This window comes from Chlorocebus sabaeus, chromosome 23 (genome assembly GCF_047675955.1).
Source record: "Chlorocebus sabaeus isolate Y175 chromosome 23, mChlSab1.0.hap1, whole genome shotgun sequence".
Lineage (NCBI taxonomy): Eukaryota > Metazoa > Chordata > Mammalia > Primates > Cercopithecidae > Chlorocebus > Chlorocebus sabaeus.
The window spans coordinates 28170013-28185674 of NC_132926.1; the positions used below are offsets into that span (position 1 = coordinate 28170013).

The 15662-nt window shown below is 36.0% G+C and overlaps 1 protein-coding gene across 6 annotated transcripts in view; it reads left to right on the forward strand.

Annotated features, from left to right (window-relative positions):
* FAM114A2 (family with sequence similarity 114 member A2) overlaps positions 1–15662 on the forward strand; it is a 52746-nt gene that overhangs the window by 1160 nt on the left and 35924 nt on the right. For 5 of the 6 annotated variants that reach the window (XM_008015079.3, XM_008015078.3, XM_038005710.2 and 2 more), the window contains 7 exons: positions 2870–3093; positions 3476–3575; positions 4023–4115; positions 8337–8428; positions 9589–9723; positions 10537–10695; positions 11353–11476. In XM_008015079.3, the coding sequence (XP_008013270.2) occupies positions 2870–3093; positions 3476–3575; positions 4023–4115; positions 8337–8428; positions 9589–9723; positions 10537–10695; positions 11353–11476 (927 nt within the window). Of the gene's footprint in view, positions 1–154; positions 1093–2869; positions 3094–3475; positions 3576–4022; positions 4116–8336; positions 8429–9588; positions 9724–10536; positions 10696–11352; positions 11477–15662 lie in introns of those variants that run through there. The other variant, XM_008015084.3, reaches the window with a different exon arrangement.

Consider the following 15662-nt stretch of genomic DNA (forward strand, 5'->3'; position numbering starts at 1 on the left):
ACTTTGGGAGACTGAGGCAGGGGAGGATTGCTTGAGGCCAGGCCTAGGGTTCAAGACCAACCCGGCCAACATAGCAAGACCCTGTCTTTAAAAATATATTTTGGAGTATGTCCTTCCAGTCTTTCATGGAATTATATAAATTTATGTAATATGTATATTATATATTCTACATATAGTATACTGTATTTATTTATGATGATGATAATGATGTGTTGCAACCTGGAGAGAGCATAAGGAAAAGATAGGAAACATTTATTCATATACACAGAACATTAATTGAACTTTGTGCAAAAACTGTCTCGTCTTTCCTGTTAGGACCTTGGAGTAAATGGCTACATTAGTTCTCTATCTCCACAGGTACTGTAGTACTACTGGGTACGTAGTAGGTACGCAAAAAATGTTTGCAAGTGAATGAATGGCTACTTCTAAGTTGGTTTGTATGTCAGTGAGTAGTTGTATCTGGATTTTTTCTCTGTGTTTTGGAAATGTGTAATGTGTTTATATTATATACCCATATATTCTGAACTCCATAGTGTTGTCTTAATCTACTTCTCTAGCTTCTTGCCTTCCTATTCTTCTCCCTGCCATGGTAACTACTCCCTACTGTAACTGTCCATATTCTATACTGTCAGACCTCAGGCCTTTGGCTGTACCCACATGTTGTTTCCATATCCTTGAATCCTGTCATTGGCATCATCATCTGTCAAAATCGTATGCTTCTTTTAAGGCAGGTGTTGCCAACTCAGATGCCTACAGAGGTTAATTAGGTAGCATAATAGCATAATCTGAGTGAAGTGGATTTGCATGGGAGGTTATAGGGAGCTGGAGAGCAACTGCCCCAGCTAAAAGGGCCCAGCAGCTATTTGGCACAAGCTGGTTATTAGAAAGTTAAATGTGGGCCCTGTGTTGCTAGATCTTTCAATTTTACAAGTGAGAAGTTGGAAGCCTATATTTTATATGAAGTCTGATTTTAAATCTTGGCAACTAGTTTTTGCAAAGTTTAAATACCATGCAGGCCAAATAAAAACATCTGAGGGCTGGATTTGGCACTCGAATTCCCAGTTTGTGACCATTGCTCTAGGCTTATTTCAGGTACTTTGTTCATGAATTACGTTGTCTGATTCTAATGGAGTTCTGTCTTTTTCAGCATTTTGTGTGTTGGATGGTCTGGCAGGGATGTTTCAGCATTTTGTGTGTTGACTGAATGCAGCACCTCAGTTATAGTGCTGCATCCAGTCTGCCTTAGTTTTAATATGCGTTTCTTTTCTAATACATTAGAAACATTTTGATGGCATGGGTTGGGTCTAATTCTGCACTTAGTATATATCAGTACATACCTATGGCGTGTGTGTACATATGTGTGAGATGTATTGATTTTCTACCCTGATAATCCTTGATTATCCTGGAAACTAGTATCTGTTCTTTGTAGAAACACTAATAGTATGTTGGCTTTAATTGCCAAAGAGCTCTACATCTGGAAGGAATTGAATTGAGTAACATTGGTATTCAGAAGTTGATCTGACATAAATCCTATCTAATGGCTTAAATTTCATAATGTCCTGGAAAAATTGAGGTAGGAATGATTAATAACTAAAAAGATTTTTAAGGACAATCAATAAAAGGAAAAATTGGTAAATTATACCTCATTAAAATTAAAGACTTGCTCCGAAAGGCCCTAGAAGACAATTAAAAGATAAGCTACAGACTGGAAAAAAAAATTTGTAAACCACAAATACAGAATATATGAAGAGCTCTCAAAACTCAAACAGTAAAAAAAAAAAAAATCTCATTAGAAAATGGGCAAAAGATACAAAGATATTTCACTGACAAGGATATACAGATGGCATATAAGCACATGAAAAGATGTTCAACCTTATTAGGCCTTCGAGTAATGCAACTGAAATCCACAATGAGATATCACCACTTAACTGTCAGAGTGGCTCAATTAAAAAATGGCGACAGTGTCAAATGCTGGCAAGAATGCAGAAAAACTTGATCACTCATACATTGCTAGTGGAAATGTAAAATGGTGTAGCTAGTCTGGAAAAGCGTATGGCAGTTTCTTGTAAAACTAAACATGAACTTAACCATATGACTCAACAATTGTACTCTTGGTCATTTACCCCAGAGAAATGAAAGCTTATGTTCCCCCAAAAACCTATACATGAACTTTCATGGCTGTTTTATTTGTAATAGTCCCAAACTGGAAACAATACTGATATTCTTCAGTGGATATATGGGTAAACTGTGATACATCTATACTATGGAATACTACCCAGAAATAAAAAGGAAGGAATATTGATACACACAACTTAAATGGATCTTGAGGGGCTTAGGCTGAGTGAAAAAAGTCAATCTCAATAGATAACATGCTGTATGATTTCATTTATATAACATCTTGAAATGACAAAATTACAGAGATGGAGAACACCTGTCCATCAGAGCGATCAGTAGTTGCTTTGGGTTGGAAGGAGTGTGGCAAGTGGTTATGGCTAAAAAAGGATAGCACAAGGGAATCCATGTGATTGAACTGTTCTGTATCTTGATTGTGTTGATAGTCGCACAAAGCTATACATGTGATAAAATTTTATAGAACTAAATACAAATAAGTGCATGTGAAACTGATGAAATCTGAATGAGATCAGTGGATTGCATTGATATCAGTTTCCTGGTTGTGATATTATATTTGTGTAAGTTTTATAATTGGGGGAAACTGGATGTAGGTGTGTGGGGTCTCTGCATTATTCCTTGTACTTGTATGTGAATCTATGATAATCTCAAACTAAAAAGTTTAAACAAATACTTTATACCAAAGAAGCCTATATAAATGTTTTTTTTTTTTTGTGGGGGGGGGCTTTAATTTTACCAGGTGATGTTCTAATCATGTCAGATAAAGATGATATTGAGACTCCACTGCTACCTGAAGCAGCCCCCATCCTTGAAGATGGAAACTGTGAGCCAGCCAAGAATTCTGAGTTTGTTGACCAAGGTGCCAAGCCAGAGAGTAAATCAGAACCTGTAGTTTCCACTCGGAAAAGACCAGAGACCAAACCTTCCAGTGACCTTGAGACTTCAAAAGTTCTCCCTATTCAGGTATCACAGACCACAGACAAAATAGGGTATCTATGAAAATACTAGGATTAAAAAGTGTTGGGGCTAAAAGAAATTTGGCATAAATGCCAATTTAGAATTGCTCTTATTTTTTTCTCTTTACAACCCTAAAATATAGTCTTTTCCATGCTATAAATGCCTTTATGAGTAATTGCTTTTGCTACATGGTGCTTACATACTGATAGCATATATTACATACTGATAGCATATATCTGCCAGTCAAGCAATACATTTTTTTAGCTAATAATATGTATTTGTTCACCCATGCTTTTGGCTAATAATTAGATACTTTGTACATTCTCATTTTCCTCTAATTTTTTTCATTTTTCTTTGCCTTTTGTTTTTCTGCCTACTGGGAAATTAGGATAATGTTTCCAAAGATGTACCCCAGACCAGGTGGGGTTATTGGGGGAGCTGGGGCAAGTCTATACTCTCTTCAGCCTCAGCTACGGTAGCCACAGTAGGTAAGATCATCAGTCATTTAGTTATTTTTATGTGTGTATTTTATATGGATCTGTGTTGCATATGACTTTGTTAAAAATCTTTTTCCTTCCATGTTTACTCGAAGGCTTTATAGTTTGAGGATGCATTAGTAATGATGGGCTGATGTATACTGCCACTAGAGTTTGTAGCATTTCCTCGTTAGAATATTGAAGTCTAGGAATGATTACTGTGAACTTATTCTTTGGTAATGATGAATCAATTTTTTTTTAGGGAAATAGTGCCAAGATTAGTTACATATGTAACATACATATTAGTTACACAAATAACATGTCTTGTGGTCATAAATGATTTTATTTAAATTTAAATCATTTAAATCAACTTGATTTAAATCTTCAAGTTTGAATTTTGGTTTGTTTCTTCAGTTTTGGTGACAAATAGCAAAAAAAAGTTATCATTTTTCTCATTAGGACAAGGTATTTCAAATGTCATCGAGAAGGCAGAGACTTCCCTTGGAATCCCTAGTCCCAGTGAAATTTCAACTGAAGTCAAGTATGTAGCAGGTCAGTATATGGAAACATAAAGACCTAGAATTATGAATTGAAATGGAGCAGTTGAACTAATTTTTCAGTAGGTATTTATTGGACATCTGATACTCAGGGCATCATGGGACTGTAGTGAGAAAGGATTTAGAATCTTTAGCTCCCAGTTAGACATCTATGTCATTTAATCGCTTATGTGTCCCTTCACTTCACTTTCCACATCTGAAATAGAATATTTTATATCTCAAGTGATTGTTGTAAATATTTAACAAATAAGGCCATGAATATACAATATAAAAATTGCTTAGCATTTTGCTTGGCATAATTGAATGAGAGACCAGTAAGAGTTAGCTGAATCTGAGTCTGTTGTGACACAAGAAAAATATTTTAATGTATTGTTTTGGGGGTGTATTCTTTTTGTGTTCAGATTTTTATGAAGACTAAGTTTAATTCTAGAGGCTGGCCTTGATCGGACAGAAACCTGCTCTCAAACCATGAAGGCTAGAATTATATATAACCAGAAATCTAGAGGGCCTGGGACCAGAAAATAGGAATCTTTTCAAGGCCTTGTTTGTATTCTTCATCTCTCATGGGCTTTATTGTCTGTCTTGTTTTTTTTTGTTGATCTGTTTTATTCTTGAAGCAGACTGACTTTTGCTGTTTATTTTCCTCAGCTCCAGCTTTATATTGAATTCTGGCATCAGTTATTTCCACTTCTGAATTCCTAGGTAAAAGAATTAGATCAGTCTAAATTTGGGTCATGTGTCCATGGATCGGTTATGGCTAGGAGACAAGTTACATTGTATAAACATGGCTGCAAAGGACTATGTATGTGAATTGAAGGCACTGTTCTTAGTGATGCCTGCATCAGTTAAACTATTTTAGCTGCAAGTAACAGAATGTGTGAATGAAAGTCAGTGTATTTTTCTTACTTACGGACTCTAGAAGTAGGCTGTTCCAGAGTTAGTTTAGTGGCTCAATGATGTCAAGGTTTTGGGCTGGCTTCTCTACAGTATTCTCTGTTGATTTCTGTATAGTTTCTTTATGGTTGCCTGATAATACTGCAGCTCCAAGTACAGTGTTCTAAAACAACCATGCTCAAAGTCAGGAATGAAGTAGATGGGAAGTGTCATTTCTCCTCATGCATCCCTCTTTCTTTAAAGAGGGGAAATGTTTTCCAGCAGTCCCAAGCATGTTTCTTCTCCAATGCCATTGCCTGGAACAGGATCTCATGTTCTTGATGTAGCAGCAAGAGGTGCTGAGAGAGTGAGTTGTGGGCATTATCAGAAACCTCAAGATCAGGATATGGGTTTAGCAGGCAAGGAAAAAGGGGGTTAGAAGTGGCTTTGAATATGTTAACAACAGCATCTTCATGATACTGAAAGATACCTACCACAGAGGGCCATGTTTTAAGAAGGACTTTGAAAAACTGGGTGAATCCTGAAAAGAGTGAGCTAGATAGTATAAATCAGAAAGTATCTGAGACAGGTCTTAATCAAGTTAGAGGTTTATTTTGCTAAGTTTGAGGATACACCTGGGAAAAAGGAACACAAACCACAGAAACAATCTATCTTCCATACTCTTTTTGAAGAGGGTCTGGGGACTTCAATATTTAAAGGAGAAAGAGTGGGCTGTAGGGGAAAGAGGAAGAAAAGAAAGGGGGAGGGTAGATAAGAGGGGCAAGTGGTTGCCTTCTTTTGAATCTTTGGTCAGTGTTCACTGAATCCACATTTTATGTGTAAAAGGAAAGAGCAGAGGTAGAGTAAATTATGTGTATGTCTTATGCCCAGTAAATTGGTAGCTTACATGAGATAAAGTAAACGTAGAGTAGCTACCTGTGGAAACATCTGACCTTCTGTCTGGCCTTTCTGCTTAGGAACAAAAGGAAAGGCAGTTTTTTGTGTAACTGAGCTTTCAGCTTAACTTTATCTTTTGACATAGTAAATTTGGGGTCCTGAGATTTTATTTTCTTTCACAATAGTGAAATGTCTAGAATTAAAGTCTTATGAGAGAAAGTCTTGTAAGAGATATTGAATCTGGTAATCTGGAGAAGGGAGATTGGGAGAATATACTGGTCTTTTTTCTGAAGAATAGCATGGAGAAGAGGATTAGGTTTATTATTCATGGTTTATTGGGAGAGAACTAGTAACTAGTACTACTCAGTGGAAGTTATATGGAGTTAAGTTTTAGTTTAATAAAGAGTTTAACAGGGAGAACTTTTCAAAATTACAATGGACTGCCTTTTGATACTAAACCCCTTCTATCTTCTAAAGTTCCTGGGGAAGGGGGTTAATTCCTCTGCCAAGGATATGTCTTATAGTCAACATGTATCTTTTCAGAATTTTGAGATAAGTATAGGCCACTGATGGAAGTCACTGATCATCTGTTAGGGATTTTGTTGTCTTCCTTTAAAGGGTACTATCTTCTGCTTTCCTTTTGTCAGCGGGCAGTTAAGGTATTTGCAACTTAAATTGATGCTTTTAAGGCTTTTTTCTTTTCTTTTTTTTTTTGAGACAGAGTCTTACTGTGTCGCCCAGGCTGTAGTGCAGTGGTACCATCTCAGCTCACTGCAACCTCTGCCTCCTGGGTTCAAGCTCTTCTCCTGCCTTAGCCTCCCAAGTAGCTGGGATTGCAAGCATGAGCCACCATGCCTGGCTAATTTTAGTATTTTTAGTAGAGGTGAGATTTTGCCATGTTGGCCAGGCTGGTCTCAAACTCCTGACCTCAAGTGATTCTCCTGCCTCGGCCTCCCGAAGTACTGGGATTACAGGTGTGAGCTGCCTTGCCTGGCCAAGGCTTTTTATAAAGCTTGTTTAGGGTGAGTCTAGAGTGGCCTTTACTCCAACTAAGTACTATTTATCTTTACTGCTAAGGCTTGACTCTTCTGAAGTCTCTACCTTAATTCCCAGGTGTTTACTAAAGTCTCTGCTTTGGTGGTTGGAAGTCAGATGTTTCTCAGCATGATCTCTGGGGATTGCTTAGCTTATAGCTCCGTGGTAGTTCTTTGTACAGACTCTTGGAGTCTCCCATTGCCTGAGCAGTGCAGTATTTAAGCAAAAACACCTAAAGTTGTCTTTGGGCATGCCTATTGCAGATTCTTAGAACTCTTTAGCTATGTGGCTTCCTTCTCTGTGGTTTTCTGACCTGCAAATTCCGATTGCTTCAGCATTCCCAGATTCCAGTCTCCGTTTCTTCCACTCATACTGGTTGCCATGCCCTACTTGGGTTTCTTCTCCCTCTGTCATGGCCTGGAAAGCTCCTCTATACAGAAAGCCAGGCCAACTGTAAGGTTTACTTTTTTTTTTCTTGTGTGAACCAAGGTCTTGTACTGCCTATTGTCCTATGTCTGAAGACAGTTGCTTCTTATATATTGTCCAGTTTTTCAGTTGTTGTGGCAGGAGGGCATATCTAATACCAGTTAATACTATTATGGCTGGAAGTGGAAGTCCTCTCGATAATAGAGTATTTAATAATACTTAAATTATTTGGTATAATGGTTGTTTTCCTATGTGAAATTTTTAAAGTTAATAGATTTTTTTTTGAAATATACCCATCTTTGTAATGTATGTCTGTTTGATTTCTACTAATCGTAATTTTCTAGGACAAAATTTAAAATAGACTGGATTTTTAAAAATCAAATTTATTGAGTTATAATTTACACACAGTAGAATTTATTCTTTTTAGATGTACAGTTTTACATGTTTTGGCCAGTATATATATTTCTGTTTATACTATGTAATCATAGTACACTGTGATTATGCAGATATAGAAAACATTCTTTATAGAATGATCAATACAGATATATGGAATGTTTCCTATATCTGTATTGATAATTGAGACGTAAGAATATTTTTATTACCCCAAAAAAGTTCTCTCATGCCCTTTTGTAGTCACTCTGTTCCACTTACTGTCAGTTCTCAGCAATTACTGATCTGTTTTCTGACCTTATAGTTTGGCTTTGTCCCAAAGATTATATAATTGGAATCATACAACATGTAGTCTGTTGTATATATCAGCTGTTTGTTTACAAAACTAGATTTTATTTTTGAAATGAAATGAAAATGAAAATTGCCTATCTTAGCTTTCATTTTAAAATAAGCAAATGGTTTAAAATGATAAAAAGGGTTAAAGCCTTGTGTGTAGTAAGCAGGGTCTAGTTTTAAAAAATTCACATAGTTGCTAATAAAGCATAAGAGTTAAGGGACCTGTGCTTCATGTTTACACATCCCCTCCCTCTTGTAGGAGAGACAAATGCCAAAGAGAATGAAAACTCCTCCCCGGTGACTGGGGCATTTGGTGTATTCTCAACTATCTCTACTGCTGTTCAGAGCACAGTAAGTAAAAAAAGTGCAAGGTGGCCTGTTCCTTTCCATAATTATAATGAATTTGCATATCTTTCTCTCTCTTTTCTTTGAACATACATGTGGACTGATTACTTTTAAAGGAGTCCAGGCCACTGAAGACCAGTCACTTTGATCTTATGGGTGGAGTGAATGCTACTTGAAAACTTTCATTAAAGCAATAAGGATGAAAGTAGGAAATAAAGGAGTATCAATAAGGGAGTAGGAGTTACAGAGAGGCAATATATGTATTATGAATTCTTAATTTGGTGGCCCTAAAAAAATGTCTGCTTTACAAAAATATTTTTCTCGTAGTTGCATCTTTTAGGCAAAGGGGAAATGTGATCTTTTTGACAGATATTTGCGAAACTATGATTAAAAAGATTTGTGAAAGGATTGTCTAGGAAGCTAAATATCTTTGCTACATGAGGATAGATAGCTAGTATTTTTTTAAATTTTTAACTTTTTATTGAAATATACATACAGAAGAACGAAACAATAAGTGTTGTTTGAATTTTCAGTGTGAAGCACCCAGAGTAAGAAACAGTATTACCGTGCAGCAGATCCCCCCACCATCTTGTGTCCTCTCCCAGTTTCCTGTGTCTTCCCCTCTCCTGCACCAATATAACCATAATCCTGACCTCTACCATCATAGGTTAATTTTACCTGCATTTGCTTTACATAAGTGGAATCACATATAGTAGCTAACTTCTTTCACACAATATTATGTTTGTATAATGTATCTATGGTGGAGTTTGTGTGGAAGATTTGATTTTCTTTGTTGTATTTCATTGTGAAGCTTTGTCACGTTTTATTTGTTCATTTCATAGTTGGTGAGCATTGGGGTAGTTTTCAGTTTGTAGCTATTACAAACAGCTGTTATGAACATTTTTGTACATGTCTTCTGATGAACCTCTGTACTTATTTCTGTTAGGATGTAACCATGAGTGGAATTGCTGGGTCATGCAGACAAACAGTTTTCCAACGTGGTTATACCTATTTACATTCCCATAAGCAGTGTGCGACTGTTTTATTTGCCTTACATTCTTGCCAATGCTTGGTATTATTAGCCACTATTTTTATATAATAATAAAAATATGCATACCATTATGTTTTCTCAATATTGTTGTAATGAGGTTTCATGTATTTTCTAGGGAAAGAGTGTTATCAGTGGGGGTTTGGATGCCTTAGAATTCATTGGAAAAAAGACAATGGATGTGATAGCTGAAGGGGATCCTGGATTTAAAAGAACCAAGGGTCTGATGAACCGAAATGCTACACTATCTCAGGTACTGATTATCTTTACCTATTTACTTCCTGTTTCTCTTTTGATCTGTATTTTTGCCTTTGTTTACTTGGAACCTTGTTAGTGTTTTCAAGAATTTTCAATAATATTTTTATTGAAGCGTTTTTTGGAGGGTCAGGGATTGGTGAGAGCTCTGCTGTTTACAGAAATACCCAGCTGTTTTTTCCTTCTGTTTCCTTTCTACAGGATCCTCCCATCAGTGCAGTACAAAATGCTAAACCTTGTCAGGGTTTGGTTTTTTTTTTTTTTTTTTTTTCTTTTTAATGTTTAAATCACTTTCAGAGAAACTGGTTCCTTGGGTGTTATTTGCACTTTCTAGGATCAAATTATGTGACCAGGCACGGTGGCTCACAGCTGTAATCCCAGCACTTTGGGAGGCCGAGGCAGGTGGATCAGTTAAGGTCAGGAGTTCAAGATCAACCTGGCCAACATAATGAAACCCCGTCTCTTCTAAAATACAAAAATTAGCTGGGCATGGTGGCATATGCCTATAATCCCAACTACTTGGGAGGCTGAAACACGAGAATAGCTTAAACCCGAGAGGCAGAGGTTGCAGTGAGCAGAGACGTGCCACTGCACTCCAGCCTGGGTAACAGAGTGAAACGCCGTCTCAAATTTTGTGTGATCATCTTTCTTTCTGTAGCTCCTGAGTCTACCAGATTTGAATTGCAATGCCAAGAATGAAAGGGCAATCCTCTGTACTGTAATATGTCTAAGCTTTGCTTCCTTCAATTCTCAGAACTCACCCTTGAGCTCTCATTGTTTGCTATAGTGTAATGCCTCCATCTCTTTTTAGGTTTTACGAGAGGTGAAGGAGAAAGAAGAGATATGGAACTCCAATGAGGTTACTATGGAAACAGAAAAGAAAACTCATTATGGGTTACTCTTTGATGAATTTCAAGGCCTTTCACATCTAGAAGCTCTGGAGATGCTTTCTCGAGAAAGTGAAATAAAGGTAATTCCAAGCCAAAATCTCAACTGGAAAAAGTCTTCAAGTAAAAGAATGCTGCATAGTTTCTTTTCTCTTTGTACATTTGGAAGATGAAATGTATTTTTGATAGCGGCTTGAGATGCGTTGGAAATACTACCACAAAATAAATTTAAAAACATGTTTGACTGAACTAATTGCTAGAAATAGAATTAGTCAAGTATTATTTCTTTAAATTTAGACGAAAAAGGCGGATTAACAAAGAGGTCTTAATAGGACATTTGTTGTTTTTTCTTTGCTTTGGTTTTTGTTTTGTTTTGTTTTTAATTTTTTTGACCTAGGCTGCCAAGAAACCTGTTGACTTGAGCTGCCAATTTGTGTACAGTTACCTGTTAGCTTTTAATTGATTTAAGATTATCTCATTTTTCTGTGATTTCTAAGCCGTTGTTAAACACTGATAATTTCCAGGAATTTCTGGCTGGTATTACTTTTAGAAGTACAGAGTCTCCCTACCTTTCTGTCATAACCAGCCTCTTGTGTTGAGGTTCTTAAGGAATAACTTGTGCTGACTGGTCAGCTCGTAATTTTGACTTCAATATGATCTATATATAGTCTCTTCCCTATCTGTGAATGTTTTTCTTTTCTTTCATACTCCTATAACATTTTATTCTTATATCCATTCAGGTGAAATCTATCCTTAATTCTCTGAGTGGAGAAGAATTAGAAACTCTAAAAGTTGAATTAGAGCAACTCAAAGAAGCATTTTCTCTAGCAGAATTTTGTGAAGAAGAGGAAGAAGAGAAAAAAGGTAATACTGAAATTTAGTATCTGAGTGGAGAGGATGCAGTGTGTTTGTATGCAGTGCATTGCCCTTGAAATAAATTATTTACTGTCTTATTACACTGGCTTGATTTTACTTTTTCAGTGAAAATTTAATGCAGATTCTCTGTGTAAAATTCTCTACAGCCTTGCACCTGACTACGCATTGATGGGGGCAGTTGGCCTTATGCCCGTGTCTCCCTGCCTCCTTCCAACCAAACTCTTTGTGACTTCTCAAGGTCTAATCTTGCAACTCATGTCTTTGCCTGTTTTTGCAGTTAGAAAGCTGTTCTCTTCAGGTTGTTGCCTCAGTTTGACTGGTCATTCATATGAGCTTTTATATTCCTAGGTACTTTACCTCTGCCTCTCTGACTCTCGTAACCCCTGATTCTGTCTTGAATTGAGGCATGCAGGGTGGCAGTTATCCATAATGTGGGTGATAGTTTGTCTTTTTTTATTTTGAAAACCCTTATGCCATATTTTAATATCTTCATTTCTCTGAAAATGTAAATGTAAATACTATGTGTATTTGCAAAATTATCAGAAAATGAGATGGGTCAGGAAATGAGATGACTGACATAAAGCATAATTGCCAGGCAACTGAATGTTAAGTTCTAAGGATTGTTTTATTAACATTTTAGCAGGAAATATTTCTAAGATATAGACTAACTGATCTTTTTTTAAAAAGTGGAATCTAACGAATACAGTTTTGCCTTTTCTTGATGAAATAATCAGTTATAAACTTTAAAAGTGAATGGAACAATTCTCTCAGGTTTCATTAAGACGTAGAGATAATCACCCATGTAGTAGGTTAAATCAATGATGAACAAAGTGTGGTCTGTAGACCCTTGAATTCCCAAAATCCTTTCAGGGCGTCTATGAGTCAAAACTCTGCATCATAATACTAAGATGTTGTCTGCTTAGGAATTTTTAAAAAATTAGTATGATTTTTTTTTTTTCCTGCTTTGGCATTTGTGCTGATGGTGAATAACAATCATGCGTAAAATTGCTGGTGCCATAACATGGATCAAGATGTTAGCAAAGTCTACTAGTGTCATTGCATTTTTATTGCCATGCATTGGCAGTTAAAAAAAAAAAGTGCCAGTTTTATTTAATCTTGTCCTTGATGATGCAGTAAACATTATTAATTTTATTAAATCTTGACCTTTAAGTATGCGTCTTACAAATATTCTGTGTGATGCCTACTGAAGTATGATGTTTGTCTCAGGAAAAGCACTTACATTATTTGAGTTGTGAGCTGAACTACATTCTTTTTTCATGGAATACCATTTTTACTTGAAAGGATAACAGTCACAGAGACTACTCAGAATAGGACAATTGGTACACATTTTCCTGGAAATGAATGAAGTGAGCCTTTTCTTCAAGGAAAGCAACTAATTTATTTGTAACTCGTGATAAAAATGTAAGTGAAGGTTGAAACTTTGTAAAACATATTTGCTGCTGTGGTGAGCTTGACAGCTTCCCAGTGCTTATAGACTCTTCTGATGAAATTTGTGGTGATCATATTTGTTAAAATATGATCACTTTTTTTTATTTTACAAGGAAATGTATTGGCATTTGGAAAATCTGCATAACTCAGAGAACCAATATATTCTAAATGTCAAATCACCATGGGTAAAAGACCTAATGGATTTTAATTTAGTGTACAAAATTTTATGATATGATTTCAGGTATATAGCAGTATAGTTCATTGCAACTAATTTTTAAGAAATGACCACTTGTTGAGTTTTGGTGTAGTATTAAAGAATATTAATAATTATCTGAAAAGGCTATTAAAATACTTCTTCCCTTTCCAACTATGTATCTTTGTAAAGTTGAATTTTCTTCATACACTTAAACAAAGCAACATAACAGACTGAATATAAAAGTAGATAAGAGAATTTAGCTATCATCTGTTAAGCTAGATATTAAAGAGATTCAACCATGATATTAAATGATGGCACTATTCTCACTAAAATTTTTCTTTTTTGAAAAATACAGTTTTTTAAAATAAAAAGTATGTTATTTATGTTAATAACTAGTGTGGGTTGACTGTTTTGAATGAATTAATGAACACTTTGTTTTATAACTTTCTATATGTATATGTATAAAACTTACACTAAAAAAGCTCTTTAATGTTCTCAGAAAGTTTTACAAGTACAACAAGGTCCTGAGACCAACAAGTTTGAGAATTACCAGATTAAATAACCTAAACTGCAATGCTTTTTAAAAATGTCTCTGATTGCTTTTTAGAATTTGTACGTCTTTATTTCTTTCTGTTCATTTATCTGTTCATCTTTTACTTCACTGTTAGTGAACTGGCTTCTAATATCCCATGAATCTCATTTGGTTTTCTATTTCCAATCTGTGGGCGAGAAACAAGGTAACTAGTTTCATTCAAGATGTCTGTTAAAAGCAAAAAGCTCTGAGTGAGGGTCTTAGAGTTTTTCCTGCGACAGGAAACATAAAGTTAAGTGTGTGGATTCTCTACAAACAGGGACTTTTTTTTCTTTTTCTTTTAAAATCACTTAAGGAGAAGAAATATACATTTATATCATTTATAATTACATAGTTATCTTTACCAGTGCTCTTTGTCTTTTGTTGGGTTTTTTCAATTTTTTTATTTCCATAGGTTATCAGGGAACAGGTGGTGTTTGGTTACATGAGTAAGTTCTTTAGAGGTGATTTGTGAGAATTTGGTGCACCCATCACCCGAGCAGTATACACTGCACCCAGTTTGTGCACCTGAGCAGTCCCATCCTTTCCCCACCGAGTCCCCAAAGCCCATTGTGTCATTCTTAAGCCTTTGCATCCTCATAGCTTAGCTCCTACTTATTAATGAGAACATATGATGTTTGGTTTTCCATTCCTGAGTTACTTCACTTAGAATAATAGCCTTCAGTCTCATCCAGGTCACTACGAATGTGTTAATTCATTCCTTTTTATGGCTGTGTAGTATTCTATCATATATATATATATATATATATATATATATATATATATATGTCACAGTTTCTTTATCTACTCATTGATGGGCATTTGAGTTGGTTCCACATTTTTGCAAGTGTGAATTGTGCTGCTATAAACATGCGTGTGCAAGTATCTTTTTCTTTTATTTTTTCTTTTATTATTGTACTTTTAAGTTCTAGGGTACATGTGCACAACGTGCAGGCCTCTAACATATGTATACATGTGCTGTGTTGGTTTGCTGCACCCATCAACTCATCATTTACATTAGGCACTTCTCCCAACGCTATCCCTCCCCCATTCCCCCACTCCATGACAGGCCCCATTGTGTGATGTTCCCCACCCTGTGTCCAAGTGTTCTCATTGTTCAGTTCCCACCTGTGAGTGAGAACATGTGGTGTTTGGTTTTCTGTCCCTGAGATGGTTTGCTCAGAATGATGGTTTCCAGCTTCATCCATATCGCTACAAAGGACATGAACTCATCCTTTTTTATGGCTGCATAGTATTCTGTGGTATATATGTGCCACATTTTCTTAATCCAGTCTATCATTGATGGACATTTGGGTTGGTTCCAAGTCTTTGCTATTGTGAATAGTGCCACAGTAAACATATGTGTGCATCTGTCCTTATAGCAGCATGATTTATAATCCTTTGGGTATATACCCAGTAATGGGATCACTGGATCAAATGGTATTTCTAGTTCTAGATCCTTGAGGAATCACCACACTGTCTTCCACAACGATTGAACTAGTTTACACTCCCACCAACATTGTAAAAGCATTCCTATTTCTCCACATCCTCTCTAGCATCTGTTGTTTCCTGACTTTTTAATGATCACCATTCTAACTGGTGTGCAATGGTATCTCATTGTGGTTTTGATTTGCATTTCTCTGATGACAAGTGATGATGAGCATTTTTTCATGTGTCTGTTGGCTCCATAAATGTCTTCTTTTGAGAAGTGTCTGTTCATATCCTTTGCCCACTTTTTGATGGGGTTGTTTGATTTTGTCTTCTAAATTTGTTTAAGTTCTTTGTAAATTCTGGATATTAGCCCTTTGTCAGATGGGTAGATTGCAAAAATGTTCTCCCATTCTGTAGGTTGCCTGTTCACTCCGATGGTAGTTTCTTTTGCTGTGCAGAAGCTCTTTAGTTTAATGAGATCCAATTTGTCAATTTTGGCTTTTGTTGCCATTGCTTTTGGTGTTTTA